The sequence below is a fragment of the Caloenas nicobarica genome, chromosome 3 (genome assembly GCF_036013445.1).
Source record: "Caloenas nicobarica isolate bCalNic1 chromosome 3, bCalNic1.hap1, whole genome shotgun sequence".
In the NCBI taxonomy this organism is placed as follows: domain Eukaryota; kingdom Metazoa; phylum Chordata; class Aves; order Columbiformes; family Columbidae; genus Caloenas; species Caloenas nicobarica.
The window spans coordinates 110,513,963-110,540,998 of record NC_088247.1 but is presented as its reverse complement, the minus strand read 5'-3'; the positions used below and the strand labels follow the sequence as shown (position 1 = coordinate 110,540,998).

General features: G+C 41.2%; 1 protein-coding gene across 1 annotated transcript in view; it reads left to right on the top strand.

Moving 5' to 3' along the window:
- Positions 1-27,036, top strand: part of TTBK1 (tau tubulin kinase 1) — a 118,582-nt gene that overhangs the window by 4,067 nt on the left and 87,479 nt on the right. The window contains 2 exon segments of the mRNA XM_065630936.1: positions 16,537-16,695; positions 23,649-23,796. Of these exon segments, the coding sequence (XP_065487008.1) occupies positions 16,537-16,695; positions 23,649-23,796 (307 nt within the window).

Below are 27,036 nucleotides of genomic sequence, written 5' to 3'. Positions count from 1 at the left end.
CTCTCTTTTAGACAGTTATTAGTTTTAGAGAAACTTCATTTTTTTCCTGAGACATCTTCATTTTTAAGGCCTTTGGTCTGATACCATACCAGAAGGTTTTGGGCTATCCAGAGACATTATTATTAGAGAGATGGCTCTATCTGTTGTGCTTGTTGAGTCTTCCTAAAAGCACCTAGCCTTTCCTAATACGTCTATAAATCATGACTTCTTCCCCCACCTGCCAGTTAGTTTTATTTTTCATTTTCAGTTTTCTGAATGTGTCTGGTGTGGAAGTAAGACTCTTTGATTTTCCAGATTCTCTGCAGAGCTCTTTAGAATAAAAAACAACAAAAAATCCTTGACATCTTCTTTCTTATCTTTTCTCTATTCAGTTTTTCTATTTTTTGTCTGTCTGTCATCCAGCAGATTGGCTGGCTGGCCTCTGGTCAGGTATGTGTGGAAAAGATGTTTTTATCTGTAGAAGTTTGCTACATCTCTTTAAAATAATAAAAAAAATACCATACCATTTTTAACTTGGAAGAATTTGTGCTTTCTTCTTTTGCACACATCTTCTATTTATAAAAGACTTTTTGTTTGTAAAATAAGTCAATTAGAATTAAAATGAAGCAATTTAAAGGACCAAGAAGAAGTTGCACTAGCCAAAGACTTTTTTTGTTGTTGTTGGTTGGTTGGTTTTTTGTTTTTGTTTTTGTGGTTTTTTTTGAGGTGCTGTATTTCAGTTCTTTCACAATGAAGTTGAGTTATAAAGTTACTGTTTAAAATCTTGGTGACATGTCCTGATCTCCATGAGTTCCTTATTGCTGCCTGTTTCCTAAAGGCACAGCCCATCTGTTCTCCCATGGCAAATCACCATTGCTGCTTTATTCTGGACCAATGGGGTAGTTTTACTACTACATTTTTCCATTTAGGCTTGATACAATTCCTTTATCTATCTATCTATATATCTATCTCCTTTAAGCCTATTTTTTTTTCTTTAGTATGTAGTACTATTTCTCCCCTTGACTGGCCTTTTTCTGTACCTTGTTCCCTGGAGTGCTGGAGAATGCCACCCTATTAACAGGTTCCTGGGGCATGTTCTCCCTTGAATCCATACATCCTAGTCCTCCACCTTACTTCTGAGTTCTATTTCATCTATTTGTTTTGTTGTTTTTTTTTTTTTTTGGGGTCCCGTTCAAATATCCCATACCCCTGAAACTGCTCTTTGAGGGTGGGGTGGAGTTTCTTCTAGAATTCTGCCCATTTTTCCCTACCCTGTTTTAGAAGTTACAGAACTTGGGATTTGATCCAGGCTATCATTCTTGGCCTTTATACCATTGAAAGCCACGTGGATCACACTTGCCAGCTTCTCGCTGGGATGGTATGGAAATGGCTGTTGTGGATTAGTCTGCCCGGCATGTTGCCAGTGGCCATGGCCAATGCCGAATGCCCTGGAGGGAGCCAGAGGTGGGAGCTGGTGGGTAGTGCCGTTGTCCTGGAGTGCTCTCTGAGCGCTCAGTTGCTTTCAATTTAGTCATTTTTTTGGTCAGAGATTTTTGTCATCATATTCAGTTGTCTGCTGCTGGCAATTTTTGTGTTTGTCAGGGGTTTTTTTTTCCCCTGTGAATTTGTCCAGTTCTTTGGAGTCAGTGTAAATACTAACCTCCACCGCATCTTGCAGCAGGATGTTGCACAACTCATCTATGCTTTGCATTTATTTCACACATGCCACTTGCTAGAGTTGCCTACTGCTGGAAAAAGCAGTGAACAGTCATTTCTTGTTCACCTTTTCTGTGCATAACTTGGTTGTGTAGACCTCAATAACACTGCACCTCAGCTTATGGTTCTTCCTAAGAATCTGCCTCCCAGCACCTGGAGTGCCCCTCTTGCACCTGACTGGCAGGACACTGTGCTCTTCTTTCACCTCCAAAATTCAGCTGTCTGCCTGCCAGGTTGCCTCCGCAGACTTCCTTGTCCTCCGCCCCACAGGTGGGCATTCCTAGTGTGAGAGGATGGGATACCACTATCCACTGAGGAGGTTTTACCAGCAGGATCATTGCTAGTCACCCTAAGACCTATTGCCGCCAGGTGTCTTCTCCTCCTCGGTGGGAGCATAGTCTGAAGTTAGGAACCTATCTGAAGTTCTTATCTTCCTCCTCCCCAAACCCCAACTTGTGCACTTCATCCATCCCTAACATGAAAAAGCAATATGTTGCTTCTGAGGATGGTGAGGTCCATGTACATGTAGGTACCTGTACATGCAGCATTTAAAGCAGACTATGGCTGTCTCACCTTTCTGCTGCATTTCTGCCCATTTCCCAGCTTCCAACCTTCGTAGAGGTAGTGGAGAGTGTTCAGTAGGTAGTTCTGTTGTTTCCCTCTTCTTTTAGCGTAACTTTTAAAAATTTCACTTCTACAGTTAGGGACTAGGAACTTCATAGTCTTCTTGATGTATATAGTTAAATTCTTAAATGTGTTCTGCTCACTCAAAACAAGGGGATGGTGTAGCTGTCTCATACTTCTACCTTCATATAGGCATCAGTGCAGTGCTCCTTTTGATTGGACACTCCATTAAATTGTGCATTTTGTTTTCCCTCATTTCATGAAGAGAAAGTTGCTTGTTGCTTGCTTGCTGAAGTACCCCAATCAGAGAATAGAAGCCACCTTTGTGGTGATATTGTGTTAGGAGACTTAGAGCTTTGTGGTGTAATTACAATTATTTAAACAGAATCTAGCAGCATTAGACTCTAACATTTACTAGTGTAGGGGTTATGCAAGTAAGTTATTGAACTAACTGGTTTCTTTAAATTTTGCTTTCCTTGAAAAAAAAAAGTTGGCCTCAGGCACTCTGCTGCTTTTAAGGAGAAGTGTCTGAATCCTGTGATCTCATGGAAGGCTGAAGGCTTCCTGCTGTGGAGATGAACATGGAGCGTGGCTTGACTGAAGCTGAGATGGATCTGAGGTACCGCTCCTCCACTGTGCTGGCACTTGTGTTTGACTGACCCTACAATGAACCAGTTCAAGGAACTCTAAGCCAAGGAAATAACCTTATTTATTAGGAAAAGGAATAGCTTTTCTCTGGTACAAGTCACTGAATTGGCCTTTGGTGGAATCCTGTGTGCAGTTCAGAGCTGGCAGGAGAGAGGCGAACTGTTTCCTCTTCATTGCAGGCAGGTTTTTTGGTTGGCTAACCAGGAACCTGAAGCTGTGGATCCAGGGTCAGCGTCTATTTGTAGGCTTTATGGAGGAGGGAATGTAGCAAATATGGTGTAGCAGTGCTTCCATTGATTCTCGTCTTTCATTCATTAGTGACTAAGCAGCCAAAAATGTAATTTTTGGTTTTGTTTTTTTGACCGTTGTTTTTGGTTTTAGTAAAATTTGCACTAGCTAAAGCCTGTCTTTTAAAAGGTGCCAAGCCTTGATCAGAAAAGAGCAAGAGATCTAGACTCCACCATCTGCTTTGTTCTACGTCCTGTCTTTAAGGAAATCTTCCATGAAAAACTAATTTGCAGTTGTCAGGCTTCAGCTTTTAGCAGAAGATGAGCTAGAATGGGAGAGCCCTTCAGTTTCTTATATTTTCATCATAGGGAGATACTTCTACACTACGTTAATTTGCTTTTCAGTGTGCTTTTTGGATGAGATACATGCATTTTAAAGAGTTTAGTTTCCAGGTGGCTGGAAGGCATCTTTCAGCCTTCTTTCAGCTCCAGCTTTTTTAGTGACCATGAAGCGTGGGTGCTAGCCATTTACCAGACTCCAATGTCTCTCCCCAGTTGTAGGCAAGGACAGAGTTGCCTCCCTTTTTTTCTGTTTCTCTCTGCAGCAATGCTGTGCTCTATATATATGACCTGCATGACTTATTCATAGATGTCTGAGTATGAGTTTGGTTGTATTAAGAAGCATTTTGTGGAAGATGCACTTTTTCTTTCTGGTGTTCTTCATGTCTAGAAAGAATCCAGAGCAGTTGCTTATCAAGCAGAGGTGAGGCTTAAGGGGCTTTGTCCATTGAGCTAACAGGAAAAAAAAGAAAAAGTAAAAAATGTGCAAATGTGAAGGGCAGGTAGTCAGGTATTTTTTCACTTTTGTGACAGTTAGTGTGGGGGAAATGGCAGGAGGCATTTGTCTTCTGGGTTCTAGGCATTTGGGTTCTAGGATTCAAGGCTATTTGATACAGTGGGTCTCTGCAGCCTATTTTCAAGTTTGGTGGCAGCTCAGAAGCTGATATCTTTAGTGTGGTTGTAGCTTTTTTTGCAAAGCAGGTTTCCTTTAACCTTGCGACTTGTGTTTCTGATTGTGATGAAATTATATACATTTTTTCCCACCTCCAAACATCTTAGGCTGGACTTGAACCAGTAATTGTGCTGTCTGTGGAGTAGTATTAGAAGCATTCGCCAGTACCCAGCTTACTCTGGCAAGCTGAGCACAGAATCCACAAATACCCACTTCAGATTGAGATCAGTTTGAAAAATTATGAGCTTTGGCCAGCTCAGGTACAAAATTTAGTTTTCTATTACTTTATTACGGCTATTAATAGAATTAAAATTAATTTTGCATTCAAGTATGACATAAGGTTTATGATGCTTTTTTATAGAAACAAATTCTGACCATCTGTGTTCTGTAATAGTTACCTGGCATAGCACTGGCAAATTAAGGATCCAAGTACAAATATGGTTTATTACAATGAATCTACCCTGAAGAACACATTTTGAAGTTTGTTTGGTTTTTTGTTTTTTTCTGAGAATAACATTCAAGGGATTTTTCTGTCAAGCACAACAATGTAAGATCTGATAGCAAAATGAGAAGACATACGCCTACGTCATAGAACTGCTTAACTCAACAGATAGAAAAACTTATAGATGGGAAATTATTATTTTCATGAGCCAGGAGATTGCAAGCAGATGCAGACCGTTGTGGACTAGATGTCATCAATGATACGTGTGGAAATGGCTTATATAGAGGCAGTCCAGACTAGCTTGTAAAACACTTCCATAATCTTAGTAGCACCATTTCTCCTTGGAAACTGACTCACATAGCGGTGCAGAAAGAAATTAAACATCCTGCGCTTGCATATACAAGAGTTTTCATATATCTTTCTAGAATGTTCAGGCATGGAGAGAAAAAGATACAGGCCACAGACATTATCTTCACTGATATTATTGTTTTCTTTGTTAATATTATATTTCAATATTAACTACAAAGGAAACATATTACTCTAGAACTGTAGATCCTTCAAATAACAATGAAGTTTGAGCTTCTAGTCTAAAACCAGGTTTTACACCACTGGGGACTTTTGTCTTTGAGAAGAAAAGCTCAGGGAACCACTGGATATGGTTGAGAATGCACCGGGATTTCCCAAGTGTGGAAGAAAAAGTGGGTCAGCCATGAGGACATCATCTTCAGGCAAGTCATCAGCTGTCTGCAAACTAAAAAATGATGAGGCTGCAGATCAGAGAATGAAACTGTAGATTTGTAGAGGGCTGAGGAAGGTTGAACATGCTCCCCTGAGCATGGTCCAACTAGAGGGGAAAGTTCCTTACAAAAATGGGAAAAATGGTTACAGAAGGACTGGGCTGTAGAGAGATGATTTAAGTGACTAACAGTCGGCATGATAAAGAATTTTTGTCAGTCCCAGGAAATCTCTTCTGTGTAATTACAAACAGAATCTCTGCTGTGATCAACAGTGGGCTTGAAAACTGCAAAAATTTTTTCCCACTTAGTCTAATTTAGTCTGATATGATGTATTATTGCAGCAAGTGGCAGTTGCACTACTTATGCTAATTTTTATTAAAGCACTTAGCAACATGAAGTCTCTGTGGCCAATCTATAAATATGTGATTTCTCCCTGCAAAATACCCCATCTTCCAGAATTTGAATCAAAATACCAAATCTCTGATCAGGAACTTACTGTTATGTTCCCAACCTCTCAACATTTTTTTGACAAGTTTATTTAATCCTTGACAATTATGGTCACTGCATCTATCATAAAATGATTTGAATGGGTAAGATGAGCACCGTTTTCCTTGGAATGGAGGTTTACAATGATTGATCTCAGGCTGTGGGCCTTTTAATAACCTAACATAATAGGTTGTATACAAGACCATTGAGCAATGGATGTTACTAGTTTGCTGTATGGCTGAGGTGGTTATTCAAGGTAAAATACTGTTCTCCAAGAATAAGGACTCAAGAAAGGTACTGTTGATGACAGCTGTGAAAAGCAACTTGGAATGGCCATGTTTGAAGGAGGATGAATAACAGGCTCCCCACAAAAGTGGCAAGAAGAGAGAGGACTTGCCTAAAAGGGACACTTTGCAGTACCAAAGGATCCATTAAACAAACCGGTCCGGGATCAGGTGATGAAAACATACCTCTATGTGGTGTTCCTGGTGTTGTCAGGTGTAGATTGAGTCTGATAACATAAATGTAACCTCTGCTTAGTTCTTACTTTTATTCAGATATATTTGTTTTGTCTACCAGCAGACTACTCAAGCTTTGCAAGTAGGGATCTATACTGGCTTTGCAGGTAGATATAATTAAGATGCAGTTAAATTTTTTTTGTAAGCAGACCATGATGTTTCCCTGTTACATTACTAGAGGTTAGGCTGGTTATGATATTAGAGGGATTCCCTAGTGTTAGATTTCATTTTCTGCCTGGCTCAAAAATTGGAGCAGCCCTGTAAGGGCGGTTGATGGAAGGTAATAGGCCCTCTGGAAGAAGGTAATAGACTTTCCAGAAGATTCCTAAAGCATCTGGATGATAACTTCTTGGTACAGATACTAAGGGAACCGACCAGGAAAGGTGCCTTCCTAGATTTGATTCTCACTAACTGAGAGGGTCTCGTGGGAGCAGTGGCAACAGGTTGCTTGCTTAGGCACTGTGACCATGAAGCAGTCAGGTTCAAAATCTGTGCTAATGGGAGGAAAACTGACACCAAGACCTCAACTCTAGATATGAGGAGAGCAGACTTCAGGTTACTCAGAGAACTACTTAATGAGATTTCCTGGGAAGAAGCTTTTGAGGGTGCTGGGGTCCAATGAGATTTCCTGGGAAGAATCTTTTGAGGGTGCTGAGGTCCATCAGTGTTGGCCACTTTTTAAGTACCACCTACTAAAAGCGCAGGACCAGGTAATTCCAAAATGCCCAAAATCTAGCAGGCAAGGCAAAAAGCCAGCTTGGTTGAGCAGGGATCTTCTTGAAATATGGCGTAAAAAGAAATTACATGGTCAGTGGAAGCAAGGTCAGGCATCATGGGAGGACTACAGAGATGCTGCTTGCCACTATAGGGAGGAAATTAGCACTGCCAAAGCTCAATTAGAATTGAAGCCGGCCAGTACTGTGAAGGACAATTTTTTAAAGGGTTTTTAAAATATGTTAACGGCAAAAGGCAAACTAGAAATAACATTGGCCCATTACTTGATGAGCATGGTCACCTTATTAACAGGGACATAGACAAAGCCAAGACGTTTAATGCTTTCTTCACCTCAGTCTTCAGCATTGAAGATGGACTTGGGGGCCCCCATAACCCTGGGTTAGAGAACCATGGCTGCGAGAACAATAAACTCCCAATCAATCCAGAACTTGTATGGGATTCGCTACTCCAGCAACATCCCTACAAGTTGCTGGTCCCTGACAGGATTCATCTAAGGGTGCTTAAAGAGCTGGCTGAAGAGACCTCTCCTTGTGATTTTTCAATGCTCCTGGGAATCTGGAGAGGTCCCAGTTGACTGGAAGCTGGCAAACGTTGTCCCAATCTACAAGAAGGGCAACAGGGATGACCCTGGCAACTACAGGCCTGTCAGTGTCACTTCTGTGCCTGGCAAAATCATGGAGAAAAGTGTTCTGGGAGTTATTGAAAAACATCTGAATGACAACGCAGTCATTGGTCCCAGCCAGCACAAGTTCATGAGGAGAAAGTCCTGCTTAACAAACTGAATGTCTTTCTACAACAAGGTTACCCACCTAGCTGACCGAGGGAAGCCTGTCAATATGATCTTTTTGGATTTCAGTAAAGCCTTTGATACCGTCTCTCACAGTATTCTCCTGGACAAGATGTCCAGCACACAGCTGGGTAAACACACAATGCAGTGGGTGAGCAACTGGCTGACAGGCCAGGGTCAAAGGGTTCAGTAAATGGGGTTATGTTGGGCTGGCGACCAGTCACTAGCGGGGTTCCACAGGGATCCATCTTAGGGCCGGCACTCTTCAATGTCTTCATAAATGACTTGGACACAGGACTTGAGGGAATACTTAGTAAGTTTGCCAATGACACAAAATTGGGAGGAGCTGTTGACACTCTCGAGGGCAGAGAGGCCCTGCAGATGGATCTGGACAAACTGGAGAACTGGGCAATCACCAACCGCATGAAGTTCAACGATGGCAAGTGCTGGATTTTGCACCTGGGACATGACAACCCTGGCTGTACATACAGACTGGGAGAAGAGATGCTGGAGAGCAGCTCTGCAGAGAGGGATCTGTGGGTTCTGGTCGACACCAAGTTGAACATGAGCCAACAGTGTGTCCTAGCAGCCAAGAGGGCCAACTGTGTCCTGGGGTGCATCAATCACAGCATTGCCAGCCGGGCAGGAAGGTGATTGTCCCGCTCTGCTCTGCACTGGTGCGGCCTCACCTGGAGCCCTGTGTGCAGTTCTGGGAGCCACAGGATAAAAAAAGATATAAAGCTACTGGAGAGTGTCCAGAAGAGTGCTATGAAATGCGTGAATGGCTTGGAGGGGAAGCTATATGAGGAGTGGTTAAAGTCACTTGGTTTGTTCAGCCTGGAAGAGAGGAGACTAAGGGGAGACCTCATCGTGGCTACAGCTTCCTCACAAGGAGAGGAAGAAGGGCAGGTGCTGATCTCTCTGGTGACCAATGACAGAAGGTGGAAGGAAGATGTGTCAGGGGAGGCTTAGGTTGGATGTTAGGAAAAGGTTCTTCACCCAGAGGGTGGTGGAGCACTGGAGCAGGGTCCCCAGGGAGGTGTCACGGCCCCACGCCTGACAGTTCAAGAAGAGACTGGACAACACCCTCAGACACATGATGTGAACTGTGGGGTTGTCATATGCAGAGACAGGAGTTGGACTCGATGATCCTTGTGGGTCCTTCCAACTCAGGACATTCTATGATTCCTCTCAAATTCTCATGCTCCCCATGTTTTTAGCTTTGCTGCTGAGATGTATTTGGAGAGGATTAGGATCACATAAACTGCCAGTAGTGTAGGCATGCTTATCTGGTGTGCATTCATAGTGATTTGTTGTTATAATTAACTGTGCTGATTCTCCCTGTAGATAGGTGGTTTTGGCTCAGAAATCACTGGTGTGTCTGACTGCTCTGTGATGTTTGTGGGCACAGTCTCTGGCAATACGAAGTTACGTGTTCAGGGGTTTGTTTTGTTTTGCTTGGGTCGTGTGCTGTTACTTGTAGGTCACTGTGCAGGCAATAATGCATTCAGTTAGCTGTGCAGCCAGGTAGCCATAAGAATGCTGTCAAGGTGCATCTGTTGTCATATTTAATATATTTATGTATGTTTGTTCAGTGCAGCTTCATGTTAGTAGAATCTGGACCTCTCTGTCTTGATTGCAGCTTTTGTTGTTATTGTTGTTTTCCCAGTCATAACTACATCACAGTCCTAGTATCTTGCAACCTCACCTTTAGATGTTTTGTTTTTTACAGAAATGAGATGCTATGAATAGTGAATCCAGAATTTCTAAGGCTGATGCCCTTGCATGCCTGTGAGAATATGTCACAGAGGAAACTTTAAGCCACAGCTGCTAGGAGCTGAGCCTGCTCTCTAAGCAGGGTTTGCTACAGCAGAGACAGGCAGCGAAGGAAGATAGGTGTCTTCAAGGAACAACAACCTTTCAAGCTCCTGCTGTCAGACCTACCCCAACAGCATATGACTTGTTTTTAATTCCTGTTTCAAGTTCAGCAGGACATATGGTGTATTCCAGGGCTGAGGGGCTATTAGTCCAGTGCACTGTATTTTTTTAAAATCAACTTGTTTCCCATACTGTCATATGCATTTCTACCCTAACAACAGAATGCTAGTGCATGGTACAACTTATTTATAGAAAGATTTATGGTATTTTTTGTTTGTTTTAATATGAGGGATTTCACTTTTATAATTGGTATTGTGTATTGGAAGCCGATGATGTTGGTAAAACAGTGAGGGACGCTGACTGTGTGCAGTTAATGCTGCCATTCACCAAGCCCCAGTTCTGCTGCTCAGTTGCACTTGGAAACTCCACTGTTTTTCTTTCATACTTCTAAGCACTCTCAATCCTACTTGTTATATTGTCCTCTTATTCTCCCCCCAATCTGTTTCATTTTAGCTTGATGCCAGTAAAGTTCATGTTGGGAACAGCTAAGTTATGCTTAAATTCTATTTACAACTTTTGTTTGTTTGTTGCTCCCATGCAAGTATTGGACAAGGAGATTTATTTGATGAGATTGATTTGATTTCTAGCCTGCAGTTTACTGGGGTTACTTCTTTTGGTTTTGCAGATGTCCAGCTTTGTCTCATCTAAAAGGCTGTAGTTTGCATCAGCTTTCTAAACCACCATTGGGCTCTGCATTTAAAGGTGGATCCCATGTTCATGGTGGGAAATTTGATCAAGCAAAGATGGTCATAGGCTACATAGGATGTATCCTGAAATAAAGTGGGATATTGCTGTTCCTTCACAGTGAGATTAAGACATTTAAGATTATATGGGACCTTTAGTAAGATGATGAGAGACAGACCTCCGTAGCTTTGTTTTGCTGTTTAATAACCACCCTGTGTCTGATGAGTTTTCAACTTGATGTTTGTTTGAGTTTGTATTTTGAGCACTGCTACCACAGTATATTGAGACTGAAGTAAGCTAACATCCGAAAGATCTCATATGTACATTAGGAATTTCCACAGGGAATGCTCCATATTTATTGTGAGAGTGCTATGATCCTGTAAAATTAGAAAATAATTTTTCCAGTAAAGCTGTTTAAAATGTTGCTTCCATGAAAGAGAATGTTGTAAGATAGGCAATTGGATTGTGTATATGAGACTTTTTGATTGATTCATTATTTTTTGGTCTCTGACCTCCTTGAAGTGTTAAAGGAAACACATATATACACTATTCCTCTGAAAGTAACTGATAAAAACACAAGTCTGGCTATATTGGGTCATATCACAGGTCCACCTAGGCCAGTATCCCATCTTAAGTTGACCAAGAGTGGATATCTAGGGTAGAGAATATGCGGGGAAAGCATATAAAATGACTCCACAGACCACTCCAGCCACCTTAAGTGATTTGTGACTTGAAAGCTTCCTAAGCTAAAGATGGAATATTTTAATGTAACTGTTTAATTGATTTTTTGTTATTATTATTTTTAGTGAATTTGTCAAGTCACTGTTTGAATCTATGTAAGCTTTTAGCATCTGCAGTGAAGATTTCTTCAGCTTAACAACTTCTATGAAGTTACTTCTGCTTGGTCTAGTTTGTCTCCCAATGAACACACATGTGAACAAGGCAGATGCATTTGATGTAAGACTCTGCCACACTGATTGCAACATCAGACCTTACACTGAAATTATTGCAGACTTTTCCTTCTAAGTTTGTTAATGTTGCCTATCCCAGTCATGCTTCTCTGTCGGATCTTGATTTTCTTGTCGGCTAAATAATGGCTCCTATAGTGCATCAGATTTTTGTAAGCAGCCTCAAAAATAAGGAGACCATTTACGCATGAGTGCTATTGGCTGGAACTGTCTCGATGCCATATAGAAAAAACAGCTAGCAGAGCAGTGTGTCGGAGTATATAGTGGGGTTTATTAGCCTGCTTAAGCATGGCTTTTTGTATTTCTCTTTTTTAAAAGCCATGACTAAATATCTAAAACTGTAAAGATTCTCCAGTATGGGCTGGAAGACACAGCAGTATGTGAGAGCTGCTTTCACATTTCATGTTGAGCTTGGCCAAGAGACGGGATTTTGTCCTGTTGTCACTGTTTCTTTCTCATAGCTGCTTTCGCTTCTGCTTCACTTGCTATTTTGAGGAAGCCTGGTTTATTATGTTGGTGCAAAAGTAATCACAGTTTCGGACTGTGAATTTTAAATCATTATAACTAGGCTCAAACACATCTTTATTAATCAAAATAGGAACCATTGCAATCAACACATTTTTGCCAAAGAGAAATAAGTTCGTTTATTCCTGTAGCATCAAAATTCATGCTTCGGGATTCAACGAACTCTTGGAAAGCATTTTCTTTATCCTGCTGGTTCTGGAAGCATTTTCCCTGCAAAATGTTGTCGAGATGCTTGAAGAAGTGTTAAGTCAGTTGGCGAGAGGTCAGGTGAATATGGCAGATGAGGCAAAACTTCATAGCCCAATTCGTTCAACTTTTGAAGCATTGGTTGTGCTATGTGTGGTCGGGCGTTGTTGCGTAGAAAAATTGGGCCCTTTCTGTTGACCAATGCTGGCTGCAGGCGTTGCAGTTTTCAGTGCATCTTATTGATTTGCTGAGCATGATTCTCAGATATAATGGCTTTGCTGGTATTCAGAAAACTGTAGTGGATCAGACCAGCAGCAGAGCACCCAACATTGACCATGACCTTTTTTGGGGGCAAGTTTGGCTTTGGGAAGTGCTTTGGAGGTTCTTCTTGGTTCAGTCACTGAGCTGGTCGTCACCAGTTGTCGTATACAATCCACTTTTTGTTGCACGTCACAATGCAGTCAAGAAATGGTTCATTGCTGTTGTGCAGAATAAGAGAGGACAACACTTCAAAATGATGATTTTTTTAAAAAAATTATTTTTGGTCAGCTCATGAGGCACCCACTTATTGAGCTTTTTCACCTTTCCCATTTGCTTCAAATGCTGAACGACCATAGAATGGTCAATGTTGAGTTCTTCAGCAACTTCTCATGTAGCTGTAAGAGGATCGGCTTCGATGATTGCTCTCAATTGGTCATTGTCAACTTCCAGTGGCTGGCCACTATGCTCCTCATCTTCAAGGCTCTCATCTCCTTTGTGAAACTTCTTGAACCACCACTGCACTGTACGTTTGTTAGCAGTTCCTGGGCCAAATGCATTGTTGATGTTGTGAGTTGTCTCCGCTGCTTTACAAACCATTTTGAACTTGAATAAGAAAATGGCTTGAATTTGATTTTTGTCTAACATGATTTCCATAGTCTAAAATAAATATAAAATTAACAGTAAGTAATAAATAACATTTAAAAAACATAAAGCGAGAAAAGCACATTGAAGTGATGTATAATATGACATTTATTTAAGAATGTATTCCAACATCGAATGGCAAATTTCAACAATGCAAAAACTGCAATTACTTTTGCACCAACATAATACAGTATCATAGGATCACTTAACTCTCTTGCCTGTCTTCATGGGAGAGGAGTGCAATAGTTTATTGACATCCTGTCCATTTCCTACAGGAAAAGAAAATCTGAAAGTGCCTGTCTTCTCAGTCACTATCTTCAAAATTATGTAACTTTACATTCTATGGTCTAAAACTAAAAGTTGGTCTAAAGCTAAAAGTGATGCAAATATGTCAGAGTTTATGTACTTGGTCATGCTTTGAATCAGGAACAGTTTTACTGGAGATAGAGTGGTATAATCCTTCCATCTCTCCTCCAGTTCTGCTTAACACCACTTAACATTTAACATGCAGAAATTATGCTCTCTGCTATGTGTTGGTGAAAAGATGGTAGTGTCTTACCTCTGCCCCGTTGGCCATCCTTTGCCACCTCCCTTCTGTAGCTACGTTAGCACATTCAGCTCTATGAGGCAGCTGGCCGCAGGCTTGGGTGCGAGTCAAACAATATTTACATTCTATTTTTAGGATTTAGAAGGAATTACAATAATGTGTGAGATAAAAGCATCATTTAAATCTGCTAATGTTTTCTGCACAAAGATAACTTCATCCCCTCTTTTACCCTTTCTTTGTGCCACTTCTGGAGATCTAGGTTAATGTGTTACATCATGCCATGGGTGTAGGCAGTGCTTCAGTGTTAAGTCTGGTAACCCTTTGTCCATAGGCCTAAGCATGTTTCCGCAGTATTAGTACTGCCTCAGGAACACATTTTTCATATCTTAACACTGCTTTATGCTGCTACTATGATCTAAAACAGCTTGAAATTTTTCACAGGCTGTAATTAAATTGGCTTTTGGTTTGGCTGCATCACTCTTGCTATACCACAGTATATCTGTAAACTTAGTTCTGTAATTCTGTATTGCCAAATGGCTGCTATTCATGGTAGTGCCCAGGAGGATTTTGTTCTGTTTCAAAGCCGGTGAAGATTTATGTGACTCCTTTAAATAACAAACATGTTATCTTTGTACACATGCATTATAACATAGATAAAGGAAAGTAGAATAGTACACCAGGAAAAGCCGTTCTACTTTGCCTAGCTTTGAGTGCTCATAGCCTTTTGTGCTCTGTCTCTCCTCTAAAATTATTCTTGGGATTACTTTCCACCACTAGTCACTAGACTGAAATCTTATTATGCGCGTGCATCGCTACGTACATCATGTACGTAGTGAAAAATAGTGCATGGCTCACTGTCTCTGGAAAACTCCTAAACTTCTCTCTATATGTCTTTGTTGCTGCTACTACCCCATGTCCTGGATCTCTAGCTGCCTTTGTATCCCCTGCAATCCAGAGCCTGCATCGTGCTACACTTGTCTTCCTCAAGTGATGCCAAGAGACCTTCAATAGTAGGGAGGGGATACCTGCCTCCGTACCTGTGTGTTAAGGTGGGGTTTTTAATATTTTTGTAATGTTGAAGGTTTGGAACAGTCTATCATTAGATGACTTTTCTTTAAATAACAGAAGAAAAGCCAGCCTTAGAAGAGATTTTGTGGGAATTCCTTATCCTGTGCAGCCTGTGGTGATGTGCAGTGAGGCTGTGTGCGCAGCATATGCAGAGCTCTCTGGTAGCTGAAGGACCGTCCATTCCGATGTTCTGGTGAGCATAAAAGAGCCTGGAATGGTGTTAGACTTGGACAACATGCTGCCAAATACAGCATGTACTTTCTCCTTGGAGAGCTTTCCAGTTTCTTACTTCAGTACCTGGTGACTGAAAAGGCTGCTAATCCATACAGATGCAGGACTCTTTCTATGAGAATTTGAAGCATTTTGCAGCACCCTTCTTCTGAATTTCTTTAATATTCAGTTTCTTCTTATTTCTTTTCTCTCATTTTGATTGTACTTTAGCAGATGTTGGATTGTATGAACATTTCTCAGCAGCCCCCTTACTGCACTAGTCTGCTGCTCATTTTTTTCCATGTAGTTATCTTCTATATCTAGAATGAAATATTTCGTGAAGATCTCTTCGAGATCTTTTGTTCATGTTTTGTTTGACCATCCTCTATGTCTTGCACTTTTGACATACTTCTGTCTGCTGCTTCCTTGTACAAACTACATACAGGTCACTTCCTATCCTTCTCAGTCCTTTTATTGCTAGGAAATGAGCTCTTTTCTCTACTTGAGCTCATAATTGGTGACCTTTTTTGAGCCTGAAGAAGTGTGATGGTTGAATGAACAGCTCTAGTCTTTTTTTTCTAATTTGGTATTTATGTTGTTAATCTTATTTAAGTGTGCAGTCAGAGTGCTACAGTAACACTCATTTTTAGGAAGGAAAATATTTCCCATTTTGGGGGGAGGATGATAGAGTTGCAAAGAAGGCTTAATAAAAGATCTGGCCTACTTATAAAGCCAGAAAAATATCTTAACAGGAAAAGACAAAATGCATTAAGAAAATCTTTCATTAGTCTCGTTTCAATTCATTTTCTTCCAGGTTAGTGGAGTTACTGTGCATCTGAAAGTCATTTTTGTAGGAGAACTATAACCATAAAAGCTTCAAGCCAAAATTAATTTCAGCATAGGCTATCTGGAGCTTTCTGTAAAACCAGGAAAAAAGAGCATGATGTAGAGTGCAAACACCATAGGAACAAGATCTCTCTCTGTATTTTAATTTGCTCATGTTTAGCACTGTGTGTATGCTAGGAGGATGACCAATTTGTACATGGCTGGAGCTGTTTCTAACCATCCCCATCTTCTTTGCTTGGCTGTTTGTCACAGTGATAGTATCTTTAATCCTGGCTCTGTAAAGGCCCTTCTTCCCTGTTCAGATGCTTTTAGGCTTATTGAATGCAATACCTGGCAAACCTTTCTGATTTGTGTTGGATGTCATCCAAAGAAAACCGTTAAAACTGCCTATGTAACAGCAGCTTTGTTAAAGCAAGACGTTTTTGCCAGATAACAGTAACAGCTCTTGCAGCATTTGGCATTAGATTCTCTTTGACTGGTTGGCTCTCAGGCCCAAGAGCACTGGACTCCTGCATGGTGTAGCTGGTGACTGTCACCCTTTTAGTTTGTGCTGCTAACTTGAAGCATGGTTGCGTCTGCCAAGTTTATGCACGGCGTGAGCTCAGGTGTTTGCAAGGTGAGTTTGCCTTCTTTCCTCAGAGACTGGTTCTGATTTTGTCATAAGCAAAACCTGTGGAAATGCAGCATGTACTTCTGCTGTGACCTGTGCTAATTTTGTCATTCCTTCCCTCCGCCCCTTTTTTTCCCCAGATAAATGGCTCATTTAAATTGGGAGCTACTAAAATACTCTCTGGCTGGCAAATGCAGTGCCTAGCAGCAGTCATCAAGGACGAACCAAACATGAGTGGAGGAGGGGAACAGGTCGACATTCTTCCGGCCAATTATGTGGTCAAAGATCGCTGGAAAGTGGTGAGTAGCTCTGGCTTTGTGCTTCCTTTGGTGGCCCAAACAGATCTCCTGCTGTAGTAGGATAGAAACTTGTTTAGTTAATCCTGGGCTCCAGCAGTCAACAGTGGAGTGATATGGTTTGACTTGTTAGTAAGATACTGCAAGAAGATGGTTAGTATTGCTCTAGTGTTTTTTAGACTGTCTGGTATTTTTAGAAGACTAAACATGCCAAGGATTTTTAGGCAGGATTGAACTGTTGCAGCAGGCTGAGTCATCTTTTAGTAAGAAACTTAGATTTCGAGTTACCGTGGCAAAGAATACTACAGATGTGCCTACGAATTGCATTACAATGAATTGCATTACAATGAATTGCATTACAATGAAATAATTTAAAAGCAAATGTTTAAGGTTGGAATGTCAGCTACTTCAAAAGTCAGAAATTCCATAATTAGCTTGTTGGTACAACTTCTGTGTAAATTTATTAAGATACTTTTAAAAATTATATCATTTCATATCCAGAGTTTTACTTCTTTGTGATGCAACTGTCTCATCTGTTGTGCAAGCTGGATGGGCTACGCTGAGTTAGTAGCCATTGCATCTTTTATGTATTCATTGTATGGCTGCAGATCTCACTATCCATTTAAATTCATGGCATGAGTTTGCCATTTAAACTCAACGCCTTATGTTTCATATTGCTGTAGTATCTGTGTCAGATATACATGTATCTATATTTGTGTATATATATATAATATATTTGTTCACATATATATATTGGTTCATGCTTTTACCAGGTGATACAAGAGAGAACTATTAGTTGAAGACTGCTTAATATTTATGACTAAAGCACAACTCCACTAGACATTATGGGCATCTAGGCATGGTCATCACTTCTATAGATTGGACCTGGCTATCTTGCCTTGGCACACAGCAGATGAGCATGCAATTAGTGATGGCCTGTGAGCAGAAAATTCAGCATCTTGACCAGAATCATGCAAGAATGCTGTGGTAGAGATATGGGGAGAATCTCATCCTCCAGACATGTGTTTCATTGCTACCAGGTTTGTTCAAAGGATACAAGTTCTCTTACGTGTAAGGCTTTTTTCTCTTTAGCCATAAAGTGAGGTCTCTGGCGTGATGGGGGAAGTAGCATTATATTATCACATCAGTTAAAGAAACTTGAATATAGCACATGAAAGCATCATATACCTTTCTACTTCTTGAAATTCTATATGTGTTTTCTAAGACTTTTTGTTTTCTGGCTTTAAATGCTTTGCTTTTAAAAAGCTGGAAAAAAAAATTCCCATGTGTGGCATTGTGTCCATTTTTTAACTTTCTTTACCAGCAGTGTCTGAATTATTAAATTCACAGGAGAAGCCTTGCTAGTTTGAACTAGAAGTGATTTCTAGTAGTAGCACTAAGTCGTTTCTCTGTGCTAACTAGCTATGGTACAGCTGCCCCATGAGTTTTGGTGTGGGCTGTGAAGTGCTGAGAAATAAAGAGACTCGGGACTCTGAACTCACTTCAGTTCCAGGCTGTGGATAGGTTTTTTTCGACAGCCCACTTCAGATGCATGTTAGACTTGCCTTGTGCCTGTATCTCTTTGTTGCTCTGGTCAGTTCCACCTTGCTCTGTTCTTGTTACTTCCCCATTGCCTGCCTCTCTTCATCCTAGCACTTTGTTCCCGTTTTCTCCACAGCCTTTATTTTTCTCTCTGGCCTATCCCTGAACAGCCTATTTATAGTTGAGCAATTCAGACTGCTCTTCATTGTCCAGGCTTTCCGATAGCTGATGGAGAATCACAATTTTCTCTGTGATTAGATAGCAAAATGGAGACAACACCTATCCTGCTCCCAAAGTTTTCTGGCACAGCTGAAGGAAAGTCTTGGTGTGCTCTTCCAGCTCTGTGCTAGAGCACTTATACTTGTTTTGGCAGCATGATACAGGTGCAGGTTAACTGACATACAGGACTTGAAACATGCTTTGTGCCTGCGGACTTCTCAGAAAATACTGCTTGCAGTTTTTATCTGACCATCCCTGCACAAATGGAAATTTCCTTAGAGCCTACAATTTGGTCAGGTTGGCATATGCTCTTTGCAAAGCTGAATTGAGATGCTCTCCTGATGCTAACCCATTACTTCAGGTGCATGGTTGCAAATACTCATTCTTTTCCATTCTCCTTTACCTTAGCTAGCTTCAGCTTGTACCATTCCTACTGTTCATCAAACTTTGAGTTTCTCCTTCATGGACAGGAGTGCTAAAACTTCTGTGAATGATGGGAGTATTTTTTTTAACAGTCTAAACAAAGTAACTTTGTTCTTGGAAACAGAACTCTTGAAATCTCCCCAAACTCCAAATAAAGCCTAAAATATGCTCAGTTATGCTCATAGGGGAATATTTCAAACAAATTTTAAATTTGGTAGAGGCACTAAATGTGGGATTCAGTGATTTAATTGTTGCATAAATCTGACTGTGATGCTGGGGTTCATCTGCCAGAAGGTTTTTTGTGTAATTCGTCCTCCTATTGTGACTGTCTCTGGCTGGGCATCTGCTTGAACCTTGTAGTTCTTTGTGCTGGCATACTTCCAGTATTGAGCCAATATCTAATTTTAGAGCAGTATAATGTATTCCTTGAATTCCTTTCCTCCTCTCCTCCTATACGCTGGCTGACAAAGTTTCGACAAATGAAGATGTTAGTTCTCTGCCATTAGCCTGTTTGTAGTTCATTTCCCTGTCACTTCAAGTCAGTGAAGTTTGGCTACCTGACAACAATGGTATTTTTGTTATTTTTTGGAGAAGGGTGTGGATAGGGAGTGCTTATGCTTTTTACCAAAACTTTTGGACTTGAAGTATTCTTTCGAGTCATCACTCTTTACTTGCAGATATTTTTGATGCTTTGACTGGATGAAATTTGGACAGTACTGGAACCATGTGACTTTTGCTGAGATCCCAGAGGGTGACTTGATCCATACGTGCTCTAAGTGATGTGAACTGCTTTGTTCAGGGGAGGGAACAAAGTCAAACATAACTTGTACTTGCTTTGAACTAGGTATAGGTGTTAAGGCTTAATGGATGCATCTCTTTATTTCACCTAAATCTTTTCTATGGGGATTCACAAGTGAGACTTACTAGCAAGACAGAGTTGGCAGCTCCTGCACTGAGCCTTGAATATAAGTGGTGACTCTTGTACATGTATATGCAATCCATGCTTTGGTTTCTTCCAGGTTTCTGAGGTTCTTGAACTTAAGTTTTGGTTACACATGCTGTTCTCCTGTTTATTTTGGAAACCTTGCTGGAAGCCCCATAAACTTTTGTGGACTTTTCACTTTGTCTTGGTCACAAAGGCCATTTATGGTTCAAAGAGTGAACTTTTAACCAGGAAAGGGCTTTGTGAGTCCTGGGGCCTGTTTTAGTCTCATGCTGCACAGAACTGCTTTAAGTGGGCTTTGGTGGGTCTTCAGATGCTTTAGAATGTGGCTGGTTGACTTCTCCTTGATTGGTTTCTCAGTTCATGCCTGTTTTATAAAAGTTAGTTTTCCTTGAGATCAGTGTAACTCCAGTCCTCCTAAGCAAGCTGAATGGAATCTGAGAGTTTGGTGAATGTAGGTCTACTTTCCCTCACCTATTGTTAAGTCAGATGAGGCCTGCTAGCCATTTCTGGATCAAGTAGCCCATTGAGTTGGGCTGCAGGAGTTGCCAGCTTACCTAAAGCAGATAAGGGTGGTCACAGTAATCACCATTTGACCGTCTCAACATTTGAAGCCTGTGGGTGACAGCCTTGACCTTGACTGAGTTCACCATAGGTTAATGGCTCTTGGTTTGGTCCTTCGCTCTGGGTTCAGAGCACATGTTCTTGTTCCTGACCTTGCCACTGATATTGAGACAGAACCACTAGTGCCTTGGTCCTGGAGCGTTTTTCTGGACAGGTCTAGTCTTTATGTAATACCCTTGGAAGGCAGACTTTGTTTGGAGGAGCAGTGTCGTATAAACTTGCTGAATGAAAGATTAAATGGCTATTTTTGTTGGGGATGGGGTGGCGTTGCCTTGTTTTTTTGAACTGTCCCTCTGTGAGTACTGATTTCTGCTTAGTGGGAAGGCTGTGTGTTGTGTTGTGTTGTTTCATTTTGTTTTAACTGGCTCTGGAGGATTGTGATGCAGGAATCTTTTCAGGATAAATACAAAATATTTCAGGATATTTAAAGGAGTCTTTAAAGGGAGCCATCTCTGTCCTGTGTAACTACTGATATATCCAGGGAGGGCTTTTGGGAGTGGATTTCCTCATCAGGACATGGCTGCTTTGTGTCGCTACTCCTGAGGGACAGTCCAGTTTGTAGATTTCCTGGAACCTCCAAGCCAGAGACTGCCACACTGAGGGGTGAAGTAGAGTGGCTTTTCAGTAACAGTTTACTCCAAGGGCCTAATGTGGCATGAAGCCTGTTAGAATATGAAAGAAGCACTACAATAAGCTGTATGATCATATGGCTGTTAGTGGGATGCTGAAAGGACTGAAATAATGTCTGAGATGCAGCTTACTTAGTTTTGTTTGTCTGTGTGCAAGTCCAAAGAGATACCTGTGTTGGATCAAATGACTTGTTTGCTCGACTCTACAAGTTGTAATGGAAATCTGGACACCCAGTTCACATATAGGCTCATGCATTTAGGTAGAATGAATCCTGCTGGTGTTGTCAGCCTGTATCCCAGTCTTAACAGCAAATGGACTGGTGGAACGTAGGAAACAGGGTGAGAATATTCAGAGAGCAGTGAAGCTTAGCATGGGATGGTGACTCATGATTACCACTTAGGTGATTCTCATTAGATACTCCCTTCTCTTTCTTGACTTTGTGTTTAACAGTTTCATTATTTGTTTATTTTCTTGAGTGGTATTTGCCCATCTCTCCTTTGTGTTCAGCAGAAGGCTGTGCTGAGTTCACTTTAGACAGTGAACTCCAACAGAGCAACCGAGCAATGAGGAGCCTGTGTGGAAAGCCCCTGACCTTGAGCTGCAAGATGAGAACTTGCTCTGCAACAAAGAAAATGAAATGGTCACTGATGGCCTCTGGGTGTTGCTGAAAAAGCAAGGAGATTGGCAGTGCTGGTAATGATGAATAGGACCATCTGGTGTGCTGGGAAAAGTATACCAGGGAATAATTTTCATAGGAAGATGAGAAAGGATGTGAGGAAGCAGAGGCATATTGAGGGCTCTTAGACAGTGAGGTGCATCTGTTGGCTGGAATGTCTGTATAAAGTCAGGTTTCTGATTCAGCCAAAGTGCTGATCTTGATCTCATGTCATCTTGCATTTGTTGCTCTATTGACTTATATGGGTCCTCCAATTTGGCTCTTTTCCCAGGTGAGCAGTCTTGACATCTGTACCTTTCTTCCTGAACCTGCACATGTTCTTTTGCTTTTTCTGAGGTGGTCCTAGTCTGTTCTTAGTTTTTCCAGGCTCCTGATCATTCTCTTGATCCTGAAATGAACCACTCCTAATTCAGTGAGAACCTCTAGAAGCAAGGTGATCAAGGTTGTGCATTGTACATGATTAGACCTTCCTACAGATCCTTATAGTGCCACTATCCTAATCATACTACCGTCTTGTTCCATTTATATTTTCATAACTTTGCATTTTGGCAACTGCGTTGGATGTGGAAGCTGTCCCTGTTAAGACCAGTGAATGGAAAAAGATCATAGTGCGCGACTGTGCTGGCTCAGCAATATTTCTCCCCAGATCCATTTATTGAATTTGCAACCCAGCAAGATGTTTGGGTAGCCTATGTTTCTTCTTCATCCCAGCTATGTTGTGTTATATTTATTGCTGTTGACTTTTGCTTGTTTCCCACTGAGACCTTCAATGAACAAGTGCTAAGCAGATCAAAGGAGCCCTGATCTAGCTCTGCTGTAAACCTGAATTTGTTCCTGGGCAACATAGTATGTTTTAAATATATCTAAGGGAAGCAAATGTAAAATAATTTTCCTGCTATAGACATTGACACTTGCAACATGTTAGGAATCTGTCTTATACATGCATATGTATAACTGTATATGCATATGCTGTCAAGTCACAGCAGAAGGAGAATGAAGGAATCACTTTTCCAGGAAAGGCAGAGGATCCCAGCTTGCTCTCTGAGTGGGTGGCTACTCTAGAACAGGCAGACGATCTGTCTCTAGTAGGTGCATATCAGATATTCTGAAACTTAGACATCTTTAGCTTTGAGCTTATGTCAGTTGAAATTGTTTTTATTTCCAAGTAGTGATATCCTTCTATTATGAAACAGTCTTTAATTTTGCTCAGAGACACAAAAAGCATCATTTGGTGCGCTTTAAAATTAAAAAGAAAAAAAAAGAAAGAGAGAATGAGGAACAATGGAGCTGTACTTGATGCTTGTACGTAACTGTTATGAGGTAATGTGCTTGGTAGTTCTCTGAAATGTGACCATGAAGTAACCTCACTACCAGAGCAGGTCCAAGTATGTTGTAAAATATTCCAGTGGATGTTTTGTTCTGTATTTAAAATCCTGTGAATGAAATGAAAACATCATTTAACCTATTGCTTGAAAGCTTTAGTTCCAACTGGCGTGGTTGTGTTTTACTGCAGAGATGTGTTTGTTAAGAGTGAATTACAATTTTTATCTACTATGGTCTGGATAGTGGTTCTACTATCTCCTCGAAGGGCCTTTCCTTGTATTTTGGCAAGAATATTGCTGAGGTAATAGGTGTTATCATTTGCTTTTAAATGTATAACATACCATCACTTGCTAGGCTTGTTCTTTGTTGTTACAGCAGAGAAATTTAAACACAGCACAGTCAAGTGGGTAGCTGGACTTTTGCCTAACTGTGCAGTGAAGAGATTCAGGCACAGCACACATTGGACGCTGAGTTTGTTCTCTCTGTGTAGGAAAGAAGCTAGTGCCTGGCTCTGTGAGAGCGAATTTGATGTTGTCTCTCTTGTACATTGTACCAATCCTCTTTGTACTTTCCTAGTTGAAGAAGATTGGTGGTGGTGGCTTTGGGGAGATCTATGAGGCGATGGATCTGCTGACCCGGGAGAATGTCGCCTTGAAGGTGGAATCAGCTCAGCAGCCCAAGCAAGTTCTCAAGATGGAAGTGGCTGTCCTGAAAAAGCTGCAAGGTAAGGCAGAAAGCTCTTTGGAAGTGCTAAAGGTCACTGTGCCTGTTAACAATTAGAATCTGGAGTTGCAATTGTTTTTATAATTTTCTCTTCAGCTTCCATCTATATGTGATGTTACATTAAGTCATTCAGCTTGGAAAGTTACTACATTCTGCAAAGCATCCTACTCAAGTGAGTTCGAATTACAGGGACTATTTTTGTACACCAGGTTCTAAGAACAATGAGGAGATTTAAACTGAACTATTGGTACACTGGTCTGTGCAGTCTAGTGGTACTGAGGAGATAATAAGGAACAGAGCAAGCAATGCCAACTAAGAAATGAAGTTAGCTGATTGCCTCCTAGAGGACTGGGATGATATTCGTGACAATAGTACTGTGAGCATGACAGTCTCCAAGTAAAATCATTGACTGACTAGTAGACGAGTGCAAAAAGTGGATAACATGAAGTATAGGGAAACTGGCAATTAGTTAATTTTTAGTATAGCTGACTGTCATGCAGGTAAAGTGTGAAGTGATTTTAGGTCTTTTGGTTTTGGGAGTGGTGGTTTTGAATCGTGTTAATTTAAATGATAGGCCTATTCTTAATATTCACTAACACAGCTTTTTATTGATTTGGGTGTGGAAGTCAGCCCTGGGACCATCAATTTCTACAGCCGAACCTGGCAAAGCTTGTAAGCAGGTTTCAAACTGATTGGGAAACAGCAAAATGGGAGCCTTCCTTGACTCATGTCCAACCCTGGCTCCACTTAAGAAATTGCACTGAAGAGGCACTTGCCTTACGTCAGGGTGCTGGTTTCTGTTTGCTCAGATGAAACTATAAATAAGGCTAAAAATGTAAACTTCCTGTGCTGATCTTTAAAGTGACAGTCATTCTCAGGAGTGAAATAGTAGAACAGGGTGAAAGAAGCCAGCCAGTATCCCAAAGGCTTTTACAATGCTGATGAGATAGAGTTTAACACCAAAGGGTGCAAGGGAGCATTCTTGCTGCAGTTGTTCCTGGCTGAAGGAACAGTGAGGGGGCTTCTACTAAAAACTGATTGCTAGGGGAGGATGTAAACAAGGAATTTCCAAATCTGCCTGTAAGGAATCCGCTGTTTGCTGAAGAGCATTGTGCATGGGTTACCTTGTGAAGGTATGGCCAGTTATTGACAGAAACAGTTTACACGTTCTAGTATAATATGCCTTTGAAGGCACGTAGGTGCCTTTTTGCAGGATTCCCTCGGGCTGAGGAAACACCTTCCCATGAAGCAGTGAGTAGTATCCGTACCACCAGGGCTCATGCTTCAGAGATAGTGTTGTGGCCCTATGTCCATGTCTATACTTCTGCCCTTGCACAGAATTTCCAGAGATACTATTGAATTAGAGGGTGAGACTGTTGCAGATCTTGTGAAACAGGGGTTACTCGATGTTTGTGACAGATCACCTCTAGGTAAAAGTCAGTGTATTATTTTTGAAGGTCAAATAGTTTCCCACAGTTCACTTCCTCTAAGAGGAGGACCGATGAGGCCTTTTTTGAACACACTGTGTTGTAATAGATGTGGCTGAGGTGTGTAAAGACAATCAAAACAAAGGAGAAATCAACCCAGGTCATTAGGAGAAAGCTTGCTGTTGATTTGTGAAAGGCCTGGATACATGGCTCCCAGACAACATCAGAGCAGGTGGCTGAGGTCAGAAAGTAGTATAGTGAGGGCAAGCAAGACAGAGATTTAGATTTTTGCATTTGGTTGTGCACTTGGAACTGCTCTAAACTGAGTGAGGGTGTGAATGTGTAGAACGGTGGCTCATTAGAATACCAAGAGACGATGCGATCATGTTGGCTGTTGTCAATATGTGTTACATGCAGGGCAGGGAATGCTTGAAATCAAGACCTGAAGTCACCAAATCAGAACTAGCACCAGAAAATGTGAAAAGACTTGACTAATACTCATGCTTTGCCATCAGTGTTTATTTCTGGAAAATAGCTGAAAATACCAAATACTTGAAAAAACACCCACAGTTGAACACAGCATGTTCCTGGTAACTGGGGAGAGGGAGTGGTGGTGTGTGGGATTAGGAAAGTCCCTTGGCAAAGCAGTTACCAAATATTAAGGGACAGAAAAGACAGAAGAAGCAGAACTGGCTATCCATCAGCTATTCTGCATTTAAGAACTACAAATTATTTTAGCCATATTTTTACAAATTAATCTGTTCTGTGTAGAATTTAACTTTTTGCTTCAAGGTTAAGCCCCAAATGCCTTACTGGAATAAATGATAAAGTTAGAGATAAGGTTGAGAGAGTTGGGAATCATGTATTGTGTATCTTTTCACTGTGAGCTGTTGTGAAGAGGTGGGAAACATTTCAGAAAGGGAGATACTGACTTTATCCCAACAGTTGGTAGATGGAGAAAGTTGGTAGTATTACCATAGGTGATATAGTCAGTTAATGGTTTTCCAGGTGAAAAGAAACAGAACAGTGTTGTCTAAAATTCCTCTGTACTTTTCTGGTAGAATTCAACATCGCGGTCCCTCTTAAATAGTACAGGTTTATTGTTTTCTATTTAGGTATCACACCAACTTTAAAGGACTGCTGAGCTGCTGCTCTTTTCAGAGCTTATGATCAGGATGTTTCAATTTGCTAGAGCTTCACAGAGTTCGGGATAGAGAAGGTTGGCCATTAGCCCATGCTGCAGACCTATGTCAGGATGTGATTTGGGTGCAGCCTGACCTCTCAGTGCAGTAGATCCTGATCAGTTTGGACTGCAGGCTGGTGCCAACAGTCAGACTTTCTGGAAACGCCACATAAGGAACACAGCTGCAGGTCCCTCACGATGTGCTTTCTGCACTGGCAGTCCACACAGAACAACTGGGGAACTAATCAGTTAATGTCTCTTTTAGTGAGTCTCTATACCTTCTAATAAACACTATGAGGGTTGTCACTTTTTTGTGTACTGTGAAGGTGGTCAAACAATGGCACAGGTTGCCCAAAGAGATTGTGGAGTCTCCATCCTTGGAGATATTCAAAACCCAACTGGATGCAGCCCTGGACAACCTACTCTAGCTATCTCCGCTTGAACAGACAGGGTCATCTAGATGATCTCAGAAGGTCCCTTCCAACATAAGTGATTCTGTGATACTTGTGCTTGGCTATGTGAGACCACTGCCACTTCAGTATCAGCTGCCCTGCAGAGTCATTCTGTTCCGCTCTTACTTGATTTGATTTTTTTAGCTGTACAGTGTTTTTTCTTTGTCTGTTTAAATATT